General features: G+C 40.8%; 1 protein-coding gene across 6 annotated transcripts in view; it reads right to left on the minus strand.

The window, feature by feature from the left end:
• LOC146647793 (receptor-type tyrosine-protein phosphatase mu) overlaps positions 1–17,848 on the minus strand; it is a 162,636-nt gene extending 144,788 nt beyond the window's left edge. For all 6 annotated transcript variants that reach the window (XM_085388656.1, XM_085388655.1, XM_085388654.1 and 3 more), the window contains exon 1: positions 17,526–17,848. In XM_085388656.1, coding sequence (XP_085244782.1) covers positions 17,526–17,598 — 73 coding nt within the window. In that variant the 5' untranslated portion in view covers positions 17,599–17,848. The remainder of the gene's footprint in view (positions 1–17,525) is intronic.
• Positions 17,849–18,189: the final 341 nt, after the last annotated feature.

Here is an 18,189-nt window from a genome sequence, read left to right on the forward strand (position 1 = left end):
GACCCAAACTGGGAGAAATGTTTTACAAGACATTCATTTTAAAAGAACCACACAATCTAAGGACAGTTCAGGTGATTATTTCTCTCTTGCAACAAATATGCTGTCAAACTATGAATCTAAGACTGTGCTCGGTATATTGTGTGTTTGAGAGACTGCTTATATCCAAGGATAGTGCCCTTAAGTTTGTGTGATGCCGGAAGATGAATGAAAATGGACATTACAGCTAAGAAAAAAAGATTCCTGGTAAAAAAATCGAGCCTGCAAGACAGCTGCTGCTGCCGACTTTCTCCTGTGAGATTAATAGTGTAGATATATTAAAGATGTTAAGCAAATCACTACATATTCCCAAGTAAATTGAAAAGATGTTTAAAAACTTATTAGCTGGCAAAGGATAATATCCCTCCTGGAATTAGGGATTGACAGAATTGGAGCAACTCGGGTGAAACATTAATTAAGCGAAGGGTTTTAAATGTTTCACCACTGCAACCAACGGATTGCCTGGCATCCAGTCAAACACCATCGTGTGGGGCCTCATTGCAGACCTAATGCAAACAGAACATATTTCATACTGCAGACTTTGACTGAACTATTCAGTCAACTCATTCGTTACTCCGAGGGCAAATCTTGAAGAGCCGTGAGAGAAAGTCACACATTGGTACCGTGCAACAGTAATGAAAAATTGTGATGGAATCTAGATAAGAGTGATATCATAAATCCAGGCACAAACCAAAGGTGAATTTTACAGAGTAAATGTCAGCTCCTCCCACAAGAGGATAAGCCTCTGTAAGTGCTCCATAGTGCACATGTGTGTGTGCGTGCTAGTATTAGTATGAGATAAGGTGCACACATCAGAGGGCGTCCTATTTAATTTCTGAATATAGTACCTCTTTACAAGTGTGTAAGATGAACTTCCACCTCACCAAGCTACTTGTAACGATTAAAGTGAAATTTCAAAAATTGTCTTCTTCCCCAATTCTAGATAATGGTCCAATGAGCACACAAAAACAATGTGACCCCCTCTGCTGACCCTCTTTGTGGCAGGGAAATTGCCTCTAATGACATGCTGTAGCAGAGACACATTAAAAAGATTTCTCTTACAGTGTTGCCAATTGACACATCCTCAGAAAGATTTTCCACATGCAATAAATATGGCAACCCACTGTACCAGAGTGGAGAACGGAGAGGATAAAAAAAAGAAAAATCAATTTTAGCCTAAAGGAATAATCTTGCATCACTCACTCTGAAACACAATGTACTACCTTGATGTGATATGACAACTATACATGATTTTGAATTGAATCTGGAGGAAATAACCTAATTTCACAGGATGGAGTGGTGGGAAGTGCTCTTAAAAGATATGCATTGCCCGGGTTGCAGTGGTACACTTGGGCATATGAAATTAGGAGGCCAGCCGTCAAAGTAACACACTTTAATTATCTTGGAGAAAATGAAATGCGCGTGAATGCATTTAAGAAAAATTAATAAGACCAATCCTAATCTATCTTTTCTGAGTCAGGTGCTCCTGGAAAAGCTGGACAATCTTTGGGGATTTCTTCAATTAAAATTGTGGCGCTAAAGCTCAGACCTGGTTATTATAAGCCTCACCCCACCTTCGTTTCATCTTCCAGCCAAAACCACATATTTTTCTGTTGTCACTACAGAGGCAGTCACTAATTACAACTCATACATAATCTTTTATGCTAATGTTTTTTGCCTTCTTTGATCTCCCCCCCGTGGTTGAAGACAGCCAGATCATAGACTTGGGCTAAGTTTGTTACTTGAGTCAGAAGGAGAGAAGTGAAGTGGAAGGAAACCTGATTTGTTGTGATGCTTGTCAGCCCATGAGCGCAGGGGGATGTTTGATCAGGTCATTACATGTAGAGTCTAAAACAACACCGTCAGCCCTTCCAGAGCTTTAATCACAATCTTTTAGGAAAAATAAGCCTAGCCTCAGATGTGGACCAGGGAAGATAAAGGATAAACTGGAATTTAAACACCTATTAGTTTTAGGATTAATCTTTCGTAAGCTGGAATGAAATTGCTTCTGTACCTAGTTCTTTAACTTAATGGACTGCTGGCGATATGTTAAAGTAAGCCATTCTTCTTAATGAACTTTTAGATGGCTTATATAATTCTGAGTTTCGATGACAAATAATGATTTGTGCAAGAAATAAATGAAGCAAGTACCACCCATCAGTATCGGTATGAGACCAACTGAGTAATACAACGCACACTGTACCTCGTTTCCTTTCGCACCAACATAACATTAGAGCAGGCCCCTGTGGTCTTTCCTGAGATATAAACACTGCTGGAGGCATGACAGATAGAAACCGGCTGTACAATACTCCTCCTACCAACAGAGAAAGGTCAGCTCTGACACTCTGCTAGGAGCCCTCAAGCTCTTGTGGACATTGGGGAGCCAAACTGGCTCTCCGCAAGGAAGCCAGGTCAGACAGTCAGCCCAGAGCAAGACAGGAAGCACTACAGACAACCCCTGGCACTATTATCCAGCACATGGTTAAAGGGTGGCTTAATCCAGATTTTGGGAAGAAATAAAGTAATTATACACCACACATACATTTACTTGCCTCTTCTGTCCATTTGTGCAGATATTTGCATTTCTTTTGAGACGTGTAAAAATTTAGTTCATTTGAAAGCAGTCTGTAAAATAATCACTGCACTGTTTCTGCAAAGACATGTTACTGCGCATTTTTCTTCAGTGCTGCGAGCATGCCACATTAGGTTTCACTTAATCTCTAAACAGATCTATCATTATGCAGAATATGTAGGCAAGATAAAAGTTCTTGGGCTCTGAAAGATTTCTGGTTTCTGTCTGTATTTCCTCTTGTATTCAAATACCATTAATCAGATCAGGCTTTGGTTGCATGCAGGTAAAGTGGTCAACAAAACAGCGATTGCATTTGCTAAAATGAAGTCTTATAAACAATGGAAAGAGCTGAAAATGTTCAGGTTTTTTAAATTTACTTAATGTAGAAAAAAAAAAACCCCAAAAACAAACAAACAAAAAACAACACTGAAGAGTAATAAAGTCTTCATGACTCAGTAATTTATACTTACAGAGTCAGTTTAGGTTGATCATATTCATGATAAAGCACCACAAACAAAAAGGGACTATGGGTCATTCCTGCCAAACTTGACCCTTCTGAAATAACAGCCATAATGAAAGACTTGACAAGGTATAATGAAAAGGAGAAGATTGAAAAAGAATAACTCTGCCCAGTTGAAAATGTAGTTACCAGGTTACCAGAGCCATCTCTGGTCAGGAAGGTTTGCATTTGCAGGATTTTGATCAGGAGAGTGTCGGTGTCCTCTCCTCCTGTGTGTTCAACAAATGAACATGACAGGCTTAATTCAGTAGTGTGAGGGCCAGACTGTCCTCTCCTCTCATCCCTCCAGTCTGGTTACTGCCTCTCTCATTCCCTCACGCCACAGTGTCACCAATTAGCCAAGGCCTAGGTTTCATTAAGGCACTGGCATTGCTGTCTGCCGCCTTCTGTAACACCCTGATAATAAGCCTGAGATGGGTATACTACCTGACACACAGGGGACAAGGAGGAAAAACACAGCACACACACGTACGGCACAAAGGCACAAAATACCAACCCTGCCATGCACTAGACCGTGTGACGTCGTGAGCAGCCACAGACTCACACGCTGTAAACACAGTGTAAGTGTTATACGCACAAACGCCTACATGCACGCATACTTGGATGTGGAAGATCTGTCAACCTCTGAATGCCTTTTGTTCAGACGGTTACAGAAATGAAGGCTGAATGATGAAATGTAGAAATGATAAGCAGACAGAAAAATTTAGAGGGCTGATCTCAAACCAAAGTCAAGACAGCTTCAGAACACCATTGCTAGACATAGAAGCCAATAAGGGAAAAATAAAATGTTTAAGTTCATCAACAGCAGCCTATTGTGTGCATTTAAGGGCAGCTGACAATTAAAATGGTGCCAGTAGCTGCAGTTCTTGCAAGAATTCCTAAATGCAAGAATGTAACAATAAAAAGCAACATTTTTCTCAGGTTTCAAATTCGTGATTGATTTTGGGAAAAAGACACTCACCGTTAGATTCAGCTGTTTCAAAGATTGTGATCGTGTGGCATTAATCTTGATGACAACTCAGAGTGCTAACAGGGAACATGTGACCAGCTCCAGAAAGCTTTAAAATGGATCGTGTGGTGATGTGACTTTGTTAAGATGTTCAATTCAATCAGGGGCCATCTAACCAGAGACTTGGTAGATATCATCATTTTTTTTTTCTTTCATTCATTATTTTTCTGTTAATACAAAAAAGAAAAAAAGAAAAAAAGGATTGACATTTGTACACCCAAAACTCATTATGGTTCTCAGTATTTCTCAGAGTCCATTCACACAACAGTAACTGTACACTTCTCTGTATTTCTTCTGTAGCTTTCCAGGCTACACATTGTTAGTTTGGCAGTTTGGAGAAAGCACAGCTGGGGTAACGCCAGGTTGAAGTTTCCCCCCAGGGAAAGGAACCTGGTGGGTTGAAGGTGGAAGATTTTCAGATACACAGGTGCTGTTGAATATTAGTCTCACAGCAAGAAGTCTGAGCTCATGGGAGTGAATTATTCATCCTCACAACCCAGACTTTGCACTTCTACCTTACCAGGCCACCGTTTGATGCCACTGCAACTTCCCAGTGACTAAATAAGGCTGTGGAGCTGCTCCAGAAATGAGACGCACTGGCCTGTCCAATGGAGGCATAGGTGTCACATAAAAAATTCACTGACATCGACATTTAATTCTGCTCACGTTCATTTGGTCCACTCTTTTCTCTAAGGGCACTATTGCGTATGCAGTGGCATCCGGTCCATGTCAGTATGAAGTTGGATAAAGTAGATATACTACAAGAAAATTATTTGGACATTCTACCGTTGTCATTGTCATTCTACCACAGACAATAAATTATTTAACCAAGTCATAAAGCTGACAGTTCCTTGACCACTAGTCAAGGACATGAGCAGCTTGGATTGAATGCAAGATCTGCTGATCTGCTTTTGGGAGTTTCACAAGCTGATCATGGCTCACAAAACAGTAAGAAACATAGTGAGCTCTGCTAATTAACTGTAGCAGAATACAAGTTCATGAAAACTGATTTTAATTTTTCCTCATGCAAACATGGGGACTACATTTGCCTAGTTACGGTAAGACACCAAAGCCTGTTGCTGGACTTTAGTCAACAGGCTAAGGCAAATTGCAGGGAAAACTCAATTTACAAGTAAACCACAAACTTGGGATAGAAATCATAAACTGGTTTCTTTTAAGAACAGACACCAGTTTGTCTAGTTCATTGCAAACCAAAAATTTGAGAACTGCAAAACATTGGAGATAAAGTCGTAGCAGCACAGTTTTGTACATCTAGTACACTCACGGGTTTTCTCTTCTCAGTTTCACACTTCATACTCAGCATGCTAAACAATTGGACCAACAAGCAGAATCACTAATGGCATTTGTATTAACCTCCTAAGACCCGAACTCTTCCACGGCATGCATTTTTAATTTCTCTTTGATATTTGGGCTGATTGGGACCTGATGAATGAAAAAAAATAAATTAGCAGATTTTTTTTTTTTACCTAATTTTCTTTCTAAGAAAAAATGAGAGCCACATGTGAGGATATTCGTTTAAAATTTTATTCTTTTACTTAGAGTGTTGTGTCACTAGATATAATGCTGTGTCATAATCACTGTACGACAATGCCATCACTGCTGTCACCTTGTTTCAGCAGATTCACAATCAGGATTTTTTAAGTATTTTTATTCATCTTTAGGCATGGAGAAAAAAAAAAAGAAAAAAAAAAAAAAAAAAAAGAAAAAGGTCTTTGAACTTGTATTTTTTTTTTCAAACATGTACTTCTCAAATAGTGTTTTTTTTTTGTTTTTGTTTTTTTAAACATGTCCACTTAGGAGGACAACATGCATTCATACTGTGTGTTGTGTTTATGTGCAAGTTTGAATAGCTGTCCACTGAAGTGACCACTATGCGCGAAGGGGTTAAACAAAAATGCTCAGAATCATGTTTCTATATGGTCAGAAATGTAATCATTACAAATTTTCTTGAAATGCAATGATAATTTGAAGCTATTACCCCCAATAACTAAATTGGTACATGCTAACAAATAGGTAGCAACTTACCAAGAACTTGTAGGAAAAACAGTCAAAACTAAAAATAGACCTACCCGCATTATAAATTACAGATATCAAAGTTTAATATGCAATGGTTTATTTTCCCATCTTTTCATTTGTTGTTATGTAGCTATTATAGCTCAAATATGGCTACCCATCTGTAGCTAGCTAGCTAGGATGTAGCCAACCTATAAAAAAACAAAACAAATATATACAAATTTTTTAATATGCCTACACACAAGAAAGTAACGATATAGTTCAAACAAACCTAAAGGGTAATAGAACAGGAAAAGATATTTTTGCTACCCCTTCCCCATCCAAAATCTTTCTTTGTAAAATTTCTCTACAAGCGATGTTCAAAACCATTTCCCCATTGTGAATATTGTTCCTTTCAGAGATCTGGAAATAGCAAGAGAGAAATCCTCACATAGCCTTGGGATTTGCTCAAAGTCTTAGTAGAGAAGGGAAAAGATAAAATTTTTGGTAAATGTTAGTTTCCTCAGTGGGCATAATACATTCACCCAACAGACAAATATTCACACTGTGTTTCTTTTGGTTGTATCGCTTGAAGCTGTAATGTACAGAAACAGACAATCTACAGTAAAATCCTAAACTGAACAATTAAAATCATTTCACTTTAATATGATGGTTTCTTAACATTATAATAAACATGTCCCCCTAATTATTTTCTAAGTCTAGTGCTATTCATGACACCGAGGCAGTCGGATTGATGATAACGTTGCTGAAAAACCAACTCAAGCTTGAGGCTTTCCGCATTAATTATTACTCCTTCTTTTGCTCCAATACCAGTAAGTCTCCGAGACGTCGCACTCACTGAATTTATCCTCCCGGCCGGCAGCATACTATCATTACAATCAACTTGTCAGATTTTCACCGGTTTGTTTATTCAGATGTGCATTATTCCAAAAACATGTGTTTTCAACTTTGTTTCCGTTTGCAATGCGAAGCTTCCCCCACACTTCTAATGACTCCGGTGCCCTGTAATTTCTTTAGCGTGGCAAACTCTGATTACAGGGTGGGAGTCAAGCTTCGAGCCAAGCATCATCTTTTCCAGTTATTGTTTTGTGTTTGCTCCGTCTTTAACACGGGCCCTGCAGCTGTGTGTCTCAATAGTCGTGTCGATGAAGCAGTATTTAACACCAAAATGACTTAGTACAACAGTTTGCTGCAGTGCAGCCATGGGCTACTGATTTCCAGTGAATTATTTGTTAAGGCATGTCGGCATATTAAACAAGTGCAAGAAATGTAGCTGTCATCAGTCACGCTGCCCTTAACCAAGCCGTCCCGAGAACAGCAATTAATACACTTCACTCACATCAGATTTTTACATTGGAGGTTTGCCCCTTGCTTAAAAACAAAAATTGCAGCTGACAGTAGAGGAAAAAAATGAAAAACACAACGAGGATATCTGATAATTCCAGTTCCACAAAGCTCAGGGGCATACAGGGGTCATTCACACAATCATCCTCATTTCCTGATGTTTGAGCAAGAGACAGCAGTACATCTTTTCCAGCTGTTTATTCTCACTCATTCTTTGCTCTTTTGAAGCCACAGACAATCCCCCCCCCACCACCACCACCAACCCCCTCTGGCCCTGACAGCTCCAGTGTGACCACCCTGCGTGGTGTAGAGCATACAGTAATGCCATTAAACTTTCCCCTGGGGAATCGGTCAAGCGAAGACTTGAGCTTCAGGCCAATACAAAAGAGACCCATTTGAAAAGGAGCCAAGCCCAGCCTGAGAAGGTCAGAGGGTTGTTTACAGAACAACAGTCTCTTATCGGCTGTACGCTTCCCTGAGGAGTCTCCACCGCAAACAGATAACAGCCTCCAAATAGGCGCCAGAGTGTGACCGATAGGAGTATAATCAGGTACATTCTGCTTTGGGAGGAAGAAGTGGAGGATAAGGGTGGATAATAGTGTACTTGACTGTTAGTGGTGCGATGATATGCTAGAGGGGTGTCTCTGCAAGTAGGTAAATAGAAGTTTAATTTCGCTACAGGTCTCCCTTCAGAACCCCATAAAAATATATGCAGTGTGGTTTTTTTCTTATTTTTTCCTCCACAAGCTAATACCCTTATTCAACCGTAGCCTACCAACAAGGCCAAATTTATCCTCAGGGATCGCTTCATTATTGAACAGTTAAATGGTCAATAGGCTGAGCCAAGGCAGCTTTTAGCACAAGGGCAAATAGACATTGTAAAAGCCAATGCAAATAACTGGCACTCAAACAAGGCCTAATGCATTAATGACTGCATGACGTGCGCTAATGTGATAGCAACAGATTCAGACTGACAGTAATGGAGAATTTTGCCCCTGGTTATACTCATAAGGCCCAGACGGGGAATGGAGGAGGAGGAGGGATATACACCTGCCTACTGCCTGAGCCTTGACAGAATCCTAATAAATAAAAGGAGACAAGGTGAAACAGCAGTAGCAGCATCCCGTCGTCCTCCCACTGCCATCACCTACACTACCACCACGAGTGCGAGCAGCAGCAGCCTACACAGACAGCTTTTTGGCATGAAACGGAGTCTCCTCCAAGTTAGCAAGAGCACTTTCCCATGAAGGAGGCAACTTGAGTTATTCATGAAATTACAGAAGAAACTTTGCACATTCTCCACGACGTGACTGCAGCAGCAAAGCAGGAGCGGCGGGCGCTTTATCTGGCAAACGTGAAATTAAGCTTCAGGCTTTGGGTCAAGGCCGCACGCTCACCTGAGCCAAATATCAAAGCGAGCGCTATCAGAATCAATTTCGATTCACATAATAACCCCCGGGTTATAGGCGACAATGCTGATTGAACAGCGGATTTTGAAGATAGGTGAAGGATGAGCCCGGGTTGAGGTCAATTCAATTTGAGCGTAGAACCGCTTGCACCTGACTGCCAGTCATTTGTCACAGACAGACTGGAATCTCACAACACAAGGAGCCAACTTTCTGTTTTGAAGATAATGAGTAAAAGTGAGCTGACGCCCTGTGTGCTCGTGCAGAGAAAAAAGGCCTAATGATCAATTGAGCAGCCACACTGTAATGTCCTGATTTAAAATGCTTCTCCTACTCCTCCCTCATTCCCCTCCTCCATCCCGTCACCATTAATAACAATTGAGACCCTTAGAGCATTAATTAGTGAAGATTTCCAGAGTGCCTGGATTCTCCGAGCCACCTACAACGAATGCAGACTTTTGTAAACATGATCCGCTGCATAGTAAGTTGTTGTTTTTCCTGCAAGGATTTTCTTTTCTTTAAAGACATGGTGATGAGATCACAGAATTGTTCGAGCATCCCTAACACACAAACACACACTCTCTCACAAATACTCGCCCCTCTGCCTCTCACTCTCTCTTCATTAGGCAGCCCCTGTGTTGGCCTGTGTGCGATTCATTAGCTTTTATCCTCTTCATTTGAAGAAGGAGCTGTGTATAATTAGAGCATCTCTGTTTGTCCGGCATCCTTCACACAGTTACATCTCAAGGCATTATCATTCCGCTGCAGAGCTCCCAGATAACATTGCCACATCAGTCGCCTCGAGAATGAACTTCAAACTATTAGTGCCTCTCAAGAATGTAAATAAAATCACTTGCAAATCAACAGCTAATCATTGAGTGTGGAGTGGTACTCCAGGGATATGATGAACCATATTGGTAGACTTTGCGATCCAAGATTTTAAACCATTTCTTTTGACTCAAAGGGCTCATTCCCATACTTACAGTGCAGTGTTTGTTGTTGTGCTGGCTGCATACTCCAATGGTTTAACCTCAAACTCTTTTTTTTTTTTTTTTTCCCCCCCCAGTATGCATCCAGCTTTAATTGGAGCTTTACCCTTCTTTCAAAATGAATATGATCATATCTATCATAGTCTTTTTGTTGCACAGTCATTCAGTGTTCAGACAATGCAGATCCTAAACATACAGCGAAAGCTCCAAGAAAGCTTTTTATGGTTAACAGTGGTATTTTTTGACGAGACACTTAGTTATCCAGCCACCTCACTGAAAACCAACCTGAAGCCAAAACCCACCCACAACATGCTAGAAGTGAATTTAACTGCGATTCAGAAAAAGGCAAAAAAAAACAAACAAACAAACAAAAAAACAAACCACCACCAAGTGTCTGCTGACATTCGGGGTCTTTGCTTGGAAAGCATTTTATGCCAAATGAAATATGATGCCAGAAAAAGCAGAGATGCCTGTCAGGAATTATGTTCAGTCTTTACAAGCTCTCCATTAGGGCAGAAAAGGTATCAAACAGATCCATTATATCTGGTACCAAACAGAATATTGACAATACAGGGAGTGCAGAATTATTAGGCAAATGAGTATTTTGTCCACATCATCCTCTTCATGCATGTTGTCTTACTCCAAGCTGTATAGGCTCGAAAGCCTACTACCAATTAAGCATATTAGGTGATGTGCATCTCTGTAATGAGAAGGGGTGTGGTCTAATGACATCACCCTATATCAGGTGTGCATAATTATTAGGCAACGTCCTTTCCTTTGGCATGGTGGGTCAAAAGAAGGACTTGACAGGCTCAGAAAAGTCAAAAATAGTGAGATATCTTGCAGAGGGATGCAGCAGTCTCAAAATTGCAAAGCTTCTGATGCGTGATCATCGAACAAGCAAGCGTTTCATTCAAAATAGTCAACAGGGTCGCAAGAAGCGTGTGGAAAAACCAAGGCGCAAAATAACTCCCCATGAACTGAGAAAAGTCAAGCGTGCAGCTGCCAAGATGCCACTTGCCACCAGTTTGGCCATATTTCAGAGCTGCAACATCACTGGAGTGCCCAAAAGCACAAGGTGTGCAATACTCAGAGACATGGCCAAGGTAAGAAAGGCTGAAAGACGACCACCACTGAACAAGACACACAAGCTGAAACGTCAAGACTGGGCCAAGAAATATCTCAAGACTGGTTTTTCTAAGGTTTTATGGACTGATGAAATGAGAGTGAGTCTTGATGGGCCAGATGGATGGGCCCGTGGCTGGATTGGTAAAGGGCAGAGAGCTCCAGTCCGACTCAGACGCCAGCAAGGTGGAGGTGGAGTACTGGTTTGGGCTGGTATCATAAAAGATGAGCTTATGGGGCCTTTTCGGGTTGAGGATGGAGTCAAGCTCAACTCCCAGTCCTACTGCCAGTTTCTGGAAGACACCTTCAAGCAGTGGTACAGGAAGAAGTCTGCATCCTTCAAGAAAAACATGATTTTCATGCAGGACAATGCTCCATCACACGCGTCCAAGTACTCCACAGCGTGGCTGGCAAGAAAGGGTATAAAAGAAGACAAACTAATGACATGGCCTCCTTGTTCACCTGATCTGAACCCCATTGAGAACCTGTGGTCCATCATCAAATGTGAGATTTACAAGGAGGGAAAACAGTACACCTCTCTGAACAGTGTCTGGGAGGCTGTGGTTGCTGCTGCACGCAATGTTGATGGTGAACAGATCAAAACACTGACAGAATCCATGGATGGCAGGCTTTTGAGTGTCCTTGCAAAGAAAGGTGGCTATATTGGTCGCTGATTTGTTTTTGTTTTGTTTTTGAATGTCAGAAATGTATATTTGTGAATGTGGAGATGTTATATTGGTGTCACTGGTAAAAATAAATAATTGAAATGGGTATATATTTGTTTTTTGTTAAGTTGCCTAATAATTATGCACAGTAATAGTCACCTGCACACACAGATATCCCCTTAAAATAGCTAAAACTAAAAACAAACTAAAAACTACTTCCAGAAACATTCAGCTTTGATATTAATGAGTTTTTTGGGTTCATTGAGAACATGGTTGTTGTTCAATAATAAAATTATTCCTCAAAAATACAACTTTCCTAATAATTCTGTACTCCCTGTATACAAGAAACAGATTTTTTCAGGAGGATTTTAAGGATTCGTTGAATCTTTGCTACAGGCAACTTCAAATAAGCCCTCTACTCTGCATTTGGAGGATTTAGTATGACATCACTTTTTTTTTTTTTTTTTTTTTTTTTTTAAGTGCATGTTAACTTGTGCTGTTATGACTAATGCACCAAGTGCACCAAATGAGATGAGGACGTCCAAATTGGAGTGTTGTTCTTTGCTCCCTATTCCTAATACTCTCTTCTGCATGTCTTAGGGTGCCTAAATTGGTGTGCATGTGAAATTTATCATAGCTGTATTTACTTATGCCTAAACTTCAGCTGAGAGTCACAAAGTTCAAAATCACAGGTTTTATGTCTAATGGCCTGAAGTATGTTGCCAGTAAAGTTAAAATGTCACCTTTCTAACCCTACTTAACACTCCCAACCTGTACCCAAACTCATTTTAGTTTCAAGATTTTCTTTTTACTTAACCAGGAAGTGTCTTGAGGTTAAAATCGCATTTTCGAGAGAGACCTTACCAAGAAAGTACACCAAACGACAATTATAAAATCCTATAACACAAATATACAAGATAAAAAAAAACAAAAAAAAACAAAGCAAGTCTGAGTCAACAAGTAACAGAATACAGAGTCCAGCTTATGAATAGCAGTTGCACTCTTCAGTTACACGAGTCCTTATAAGAGCTCTGAACTCTCTCAGGGAGACCAAAACAAAAACCCAAAAGCACAATGACGTGCACCTTTAGTGTGCTCTGAAGGTTAGTCTACCAAGTTCAGAAAGAAGCCTGGGTACCCTAAAGAGATGCCATTTAAAGGGGAACAAATCATAGCAGCAGTTTGTAAGTGTTAAGAGTTCGCACAGATCAGAAGGGAGCCAACTCCTTTTGGTTTTCGTACGTAACAACATACTGGTGCTACCGTCTCCTCGGGCTTAATGAAGGCCAAGAAACCAGATTATAAAGTGTGCAGTGCTGCATACTAGAAACATAAAGAACTGTGACACACAGAGTCTAGACAACAAAGTGTCAAAGAGGCAGTACGCATGTAAATAACACCACCATAATCAACAACACAGATTTCCTCATGCATGAGGAAGTATCTGCAATTCAGTTTCCACAGCAGTCACTGCACTTGCACCCCCAGTTAGGTTCACCCTTGGCTCTCCATGCACTGCTATGCATTATCAATGTGTGATGTTAAACACAAGTCGGGAAGTACTTTGTAATGAAATGCTGTTTACTTTTTCAGTGCACTGACGTCTCCTCCTTCAGACACTGATTTTCTAGCATGCCTTCTGGCAAGTTCCAAAGAACAGAGGCTGAATAAGCAAAGCTGAATAATGTGTCAAACTCTGTGCCCTTTCTTCACTTCAGTATTTTGTTATTCTGATAATAGGTCTAATGAGAGTGGCAAGTATTGCATAACCTCCTGTGTACTGCTCACTCCAGGTTTGGCTCTAAAGTCTAGAAATTCTTTGGAGTCCCTGACATTAGACCTTCGCCTTTCTTGCTAATGCATTAGATGGGTTTTGTGCAAGTGTGGGGTTTTTTTGTTTTGTTTTTCTTTTGCACAGTAGTTGGGCTTGATTACTGCATTCTGGTGAGATATGCTGATGTCTATAGCCCAGTAATCTGTGGAGAAAAAAAGACATCAGTAGAAGTTTTGGGGGGGTTACATTTCTTTTTAAGAATAGAACTATTGAATTTTGAATGACTAGCAGCGCAGCAGGATACTATGTAAATAAGGTACTTAAATTCTATACAGAAAACAAAAAAGTATGTTCTATCTAGCAGGAAAAAAAAATTGAGCATTACTGTCAATCCAGTCACTTTAAATGATGGTCTAAAAATAGTGTCTATATGGCAGCTCTAATATGTGCAATTCTTAAAGTTTCGTTTTTAAAGTGACACATCCTCCCCAATGTCTACCAGCCATGATCAGTCATAAGACAGCTCTGCTGACAAACTCAGCAGACCCTTTTCTGGGAAGTCACATGTACCCACATTGTTTGAACAGCTTCAGTAAATCCATGTGTTTCTACCGCCTTCATTATCATCATAATAAAAGTGTCTGAAAAGCAAAGTTACAGAAGAATGTAGACACCTCACTTTCTGCTTTGTACTATCATCAATCACCACGCAGCTTTTTTTCTTTTCTTCTTCTCCCCCTTCTCTCTCGCCTCCTCCAACACTGGTTGAAGCCATCAAATAAAAATAAATAAATTTAAAAAAAAAAAAAAAAAAAAAAAAAAAAAAATCACATGCATATTTAATTTCATTCTCCACTGGCTCACACAAAAGAAACTGCCATCCTTCAGGACACCTTTCGGAAAAGTCTCTATTAAATCTGAGTCAGCTGGAAGAGAGGGAGAGAGAGAGAGGGGGGGGGGGGGGGGGGGGGGGGGGGGGGAGAGAAGAAACACTATCTAAATTATTGCCAGACTTCAAATGAAGTGCTGTTTATCTTCTCAAGCAGCCAATGTGTTGTTTTACTCCTTAGTCACAGCTTGGATGGCAATCAGGATCGGTCAACCAGGACGCTATCAGCAGTAGTCACTCTGCGGTGACAAACTACAGCTTTACTCTCCAGGCATAGACATTATTCTCAACACACGGCTCACCCCTATCACAAAACAAGGCAGGTTTTATGGCTGCTGGAAAAGGTGGTAAACATAACAAAGCGCACAGCTCTCTGGAATTGAATGTGCTTGGTCCAGAGACAGAGTATAGATAGCAAAGGCCAGGCCTTCTGGAAAAAAAGCAAAAAAAAAAAAAAAAAAAAAAAAAAAAAAAAGCTGTCCTCATAATGTAGAAAACAAAAGCACTAGCCATACCCAACAAGTGATTTATAGTGTTGTTTTTTTTGCTTTCTCTCTGAACCTAGAGCATCCGGTGGGCATTGTGAATGCAACAAGGAGGGAGTAGAAGAAAAGAGCAGTTCATCTCTACCTCTGCTGCTGAGAACAGATGTGCAGGTGCACAAGGAAGGAAGAAGGTGAAAATGATACAGCGGAATTCTGATTATGGATTTTGTTTTGAAATGCTTAAATTAAAAGACTTCCAAAGGGCCGCTCTCTGTGATCGAATTGAGGCTGCACAGTCACGAGGTGCTGATACTGTGCACTGAAGTCGACCGGTGCTCTGGTTACCTCAGTGATCTAATTATCACACGAGCTGTTATCACATACTCCCCATAACAAATGCCTCCCGCCTCATCTTCAGGCTCATATTTAGCCTCTACATCTCCATCCGTGTGTGGCTAATCCGTCACCAAGCCACAGAGAGTAAAATACATCCAATTGATTTCTTCCTGGTTTACATATTTACACACACACTCATGCAATTAGGAGCACATTTATCGATGGTTTCAGCACCACTGGGAGACCTGCAGTGCAGCCCACTCCAATAAATCTGCCATTTGTGAGGTTGCCAGCGGGCAAGACTGATAAACCTGACAGAAAAATGGACTGGGAATACTTTGAGCTTCAGGGTAAGCAAGTTCCCAGTCACTAAAATTGACCCACTGTGCTGGTCTTGCTTGATAAAAGCTATTTGTTTATCATAAAATACCTAATAAGACTTCTGCAATTCTCTGAGTAGATCAACATCTCCAGTTTAGAGGAAAAAAAAGCTGCACACAAATACACACATACACAAAATTGACCAAATAAAATAAATCAGTAGTTATTTGACTGCAAAGTCGTTTTCTTCCATCAAAGTGCTTACACAAACAGTTGTATATCTGAATCCTGATCCATCTGACTTGTTGTCCTCCACTCTTGAGCAGCTTAACGTCATCATCTGGGTATCATATTATATATGTACCATGCTGCCCCCTACAGGCTCTCTGAAAAATGTGTTGTGTGTTGAATCTGCTGAAGTCCAGCATCCAAATATAACTGAAACCACACATCACACAACTTCAGCACACTCACCGATTCAGAGTCAGAACAGTATACACAATCAAAGACATTCAAAGATACAAATCAGACTGTTCCATTTATTTATGAGATTTTTCAAATGCGGCTCTAATTGCAGTGCCAGCATGGAACACTCGCACACTGGACATTCATTGTCCATTCATTGATTGGCATGAATATGGGCTAATGGGCCTTTTCCCGCATAGATAATGCCATTGTGCAGACAGCAAAAATGACCCCTGTTGAGGCTAATTTAGCCTTTGCATGTTAAGTCCCCTTGGGCAACCTATGGTCATTATATTGAAGGTGAAAGACTGCCACATCATTTCAGTAATTCCAATAAATCACATATCTATCTGGTACTAATGCCTGAACTCTTTTTTCCCTTACACAAAGCTTTGAATAGACTTATTGCAGTTGACATTAGCTTAAGAACTGAATGAATGGGATTAATTTGAGGTGGTGTGCAGTTTTTGTACCTATGTGGAAGCTGGAATCACAAACCGGTCAGACAGTAAAATAGCAAATCCGTCAGAATTCAAGATGAACTCCAAATAAAAAATAATTTTAAACAAACAAACACTTTGCACTTAAAAACAGACCGCGTGCAAATGAAAGAGTTCTTAATAACTTAAACTGTTCGTTTCTGCAGCGCATGTCGTTTAGAAAGGAGACGTGTGGCGCGCACAGTGCTGTTAAGTGCAGATCATTTCCTTTAGCGTGTAGGAAAGCAAAGGAACGCACAGAAAACGTGACAAAACTCTCTATATGACCTGCAGTAGAGGTGTATGGACTTTGACGCTATGCACAGAAGTTTAATTGCGCGTATAGGCTGCAAACCGCTAAATGAGCTTGGCAAGAAAGGGTGCTTTACGCACAAACTGTTACCCACAGTAAGTCTTTTGGACACGAAACCGCACATTGTACTGAGTGTGACTTATGTCTAGATGGACACTTTGGCATTTTAATTGAAGTTCACATTAAACTGACGGTCAAACGACCACAGAAGGTCTCGTTTAGCTTAACGCTTTGCCGTACCAACAGCGCAAGGTGACACTTGTAGTGCGCGAATCCCTTTGAGGTTAATCACGTTAGACAACAACTTCTCAAGCTCGAGTTAAACACAAACACTGAACTCCTTTAACTTGTGGTTTAGTAAATTCTCCCACCGAATGCAGCGGAGTGGCTCCGTGGCGCACCGGCTCATTGCGCACACAAGCACCGGGGATGGTGAGAACAACTACTGCTTCTATAGAAGTGTTTCCGCTATAAACGGTGACGTTCTGTTTATTGTACAAAAACGGAGTATTTGTGTGCCAAGCTCACTTGTCTGATATAATGCCACTCTCATATAGCATTACTTCCAAGCTCAAGCTTATCCTCGATTTAAAATCGTAAAGACACACAACAGGCTTCAAACTGCAACTAAACTATGACACAAAATAGTGCTTGAACTCATTTTACCCGCATATCAGTTCTACTTCGTGCCCCGGCTGTGGCACAATTAAAGACCAAGCATGTGTTCGGCACCTGAAAAACATTTCCAGGTAATCGTCCTTACCTTTAAAAACTTCCCCTCGAGCGGACAACAGCAGGGTTAATGCAGCAAACAAGCAATTGATAACTTTATCCATGTCGACACCGCCGTCGTCGCGTTAACCCCCAGCCGAGGGGTTAACTGGCAACTCTTCTTTCTTTACTGGAACTTGAATCCTACACCTATACTTTAAGGAATGGGGAATCTAAAGTCCCTTCGCGTGCTCTTAGCGGAGTGAGTGGAGGCTGTCGCCGACACGGCTGCTCCTTGCCGGCTTGCTCCACACTTGAAGGAGGAATGTGTGAGTGAGTCCTGATTCCTGAATTACGCCTGGATTGAGTGGTCCGGCAGCTCCAGGAGAGCAGCGGCTGTGTGCGCGCTGTCTGGCCAGTAGAGGGCACGTGTGAGTGAGAGGACAGACGAGGATGTCCCCTCCTCTCACCTCCGACTGTGCCTCTTATTGGTTTATTTGGAACAGCTGCGAAGACTGAAGTTAGTTTAGTGTGATACTTTGGGGTAGTTAGCCATGTTAATACTAGCCTGATTTTCTAATTGTTTTTTAATTACTTATTCAAGATAATAGACGGACTGATGGATAAATATGTTATATTTAATAACACAGCTAAATACTGACACGATAAGACCTTTGTCAAAAACTAACCTTGAACATTTTATAAGCAGAATATTG

The sequence above is a fragment of the Rhamphochromis longiceps genome, linkage group LG18, assembly GCF_057381845.1.
Source record: "Rhamphochromis longiceps isolate RC_006_pf linkage group LG18, R_longiceps_female_GT1.1, whole genome shotgun sequence".
NCBI classification, from domain to species: Eukaryota; Metazoa; Chordata; class Actinopteri; order Cichliformes; family Cichlidae; genus Rhamphochromis; species Rhamphochromis longiceps.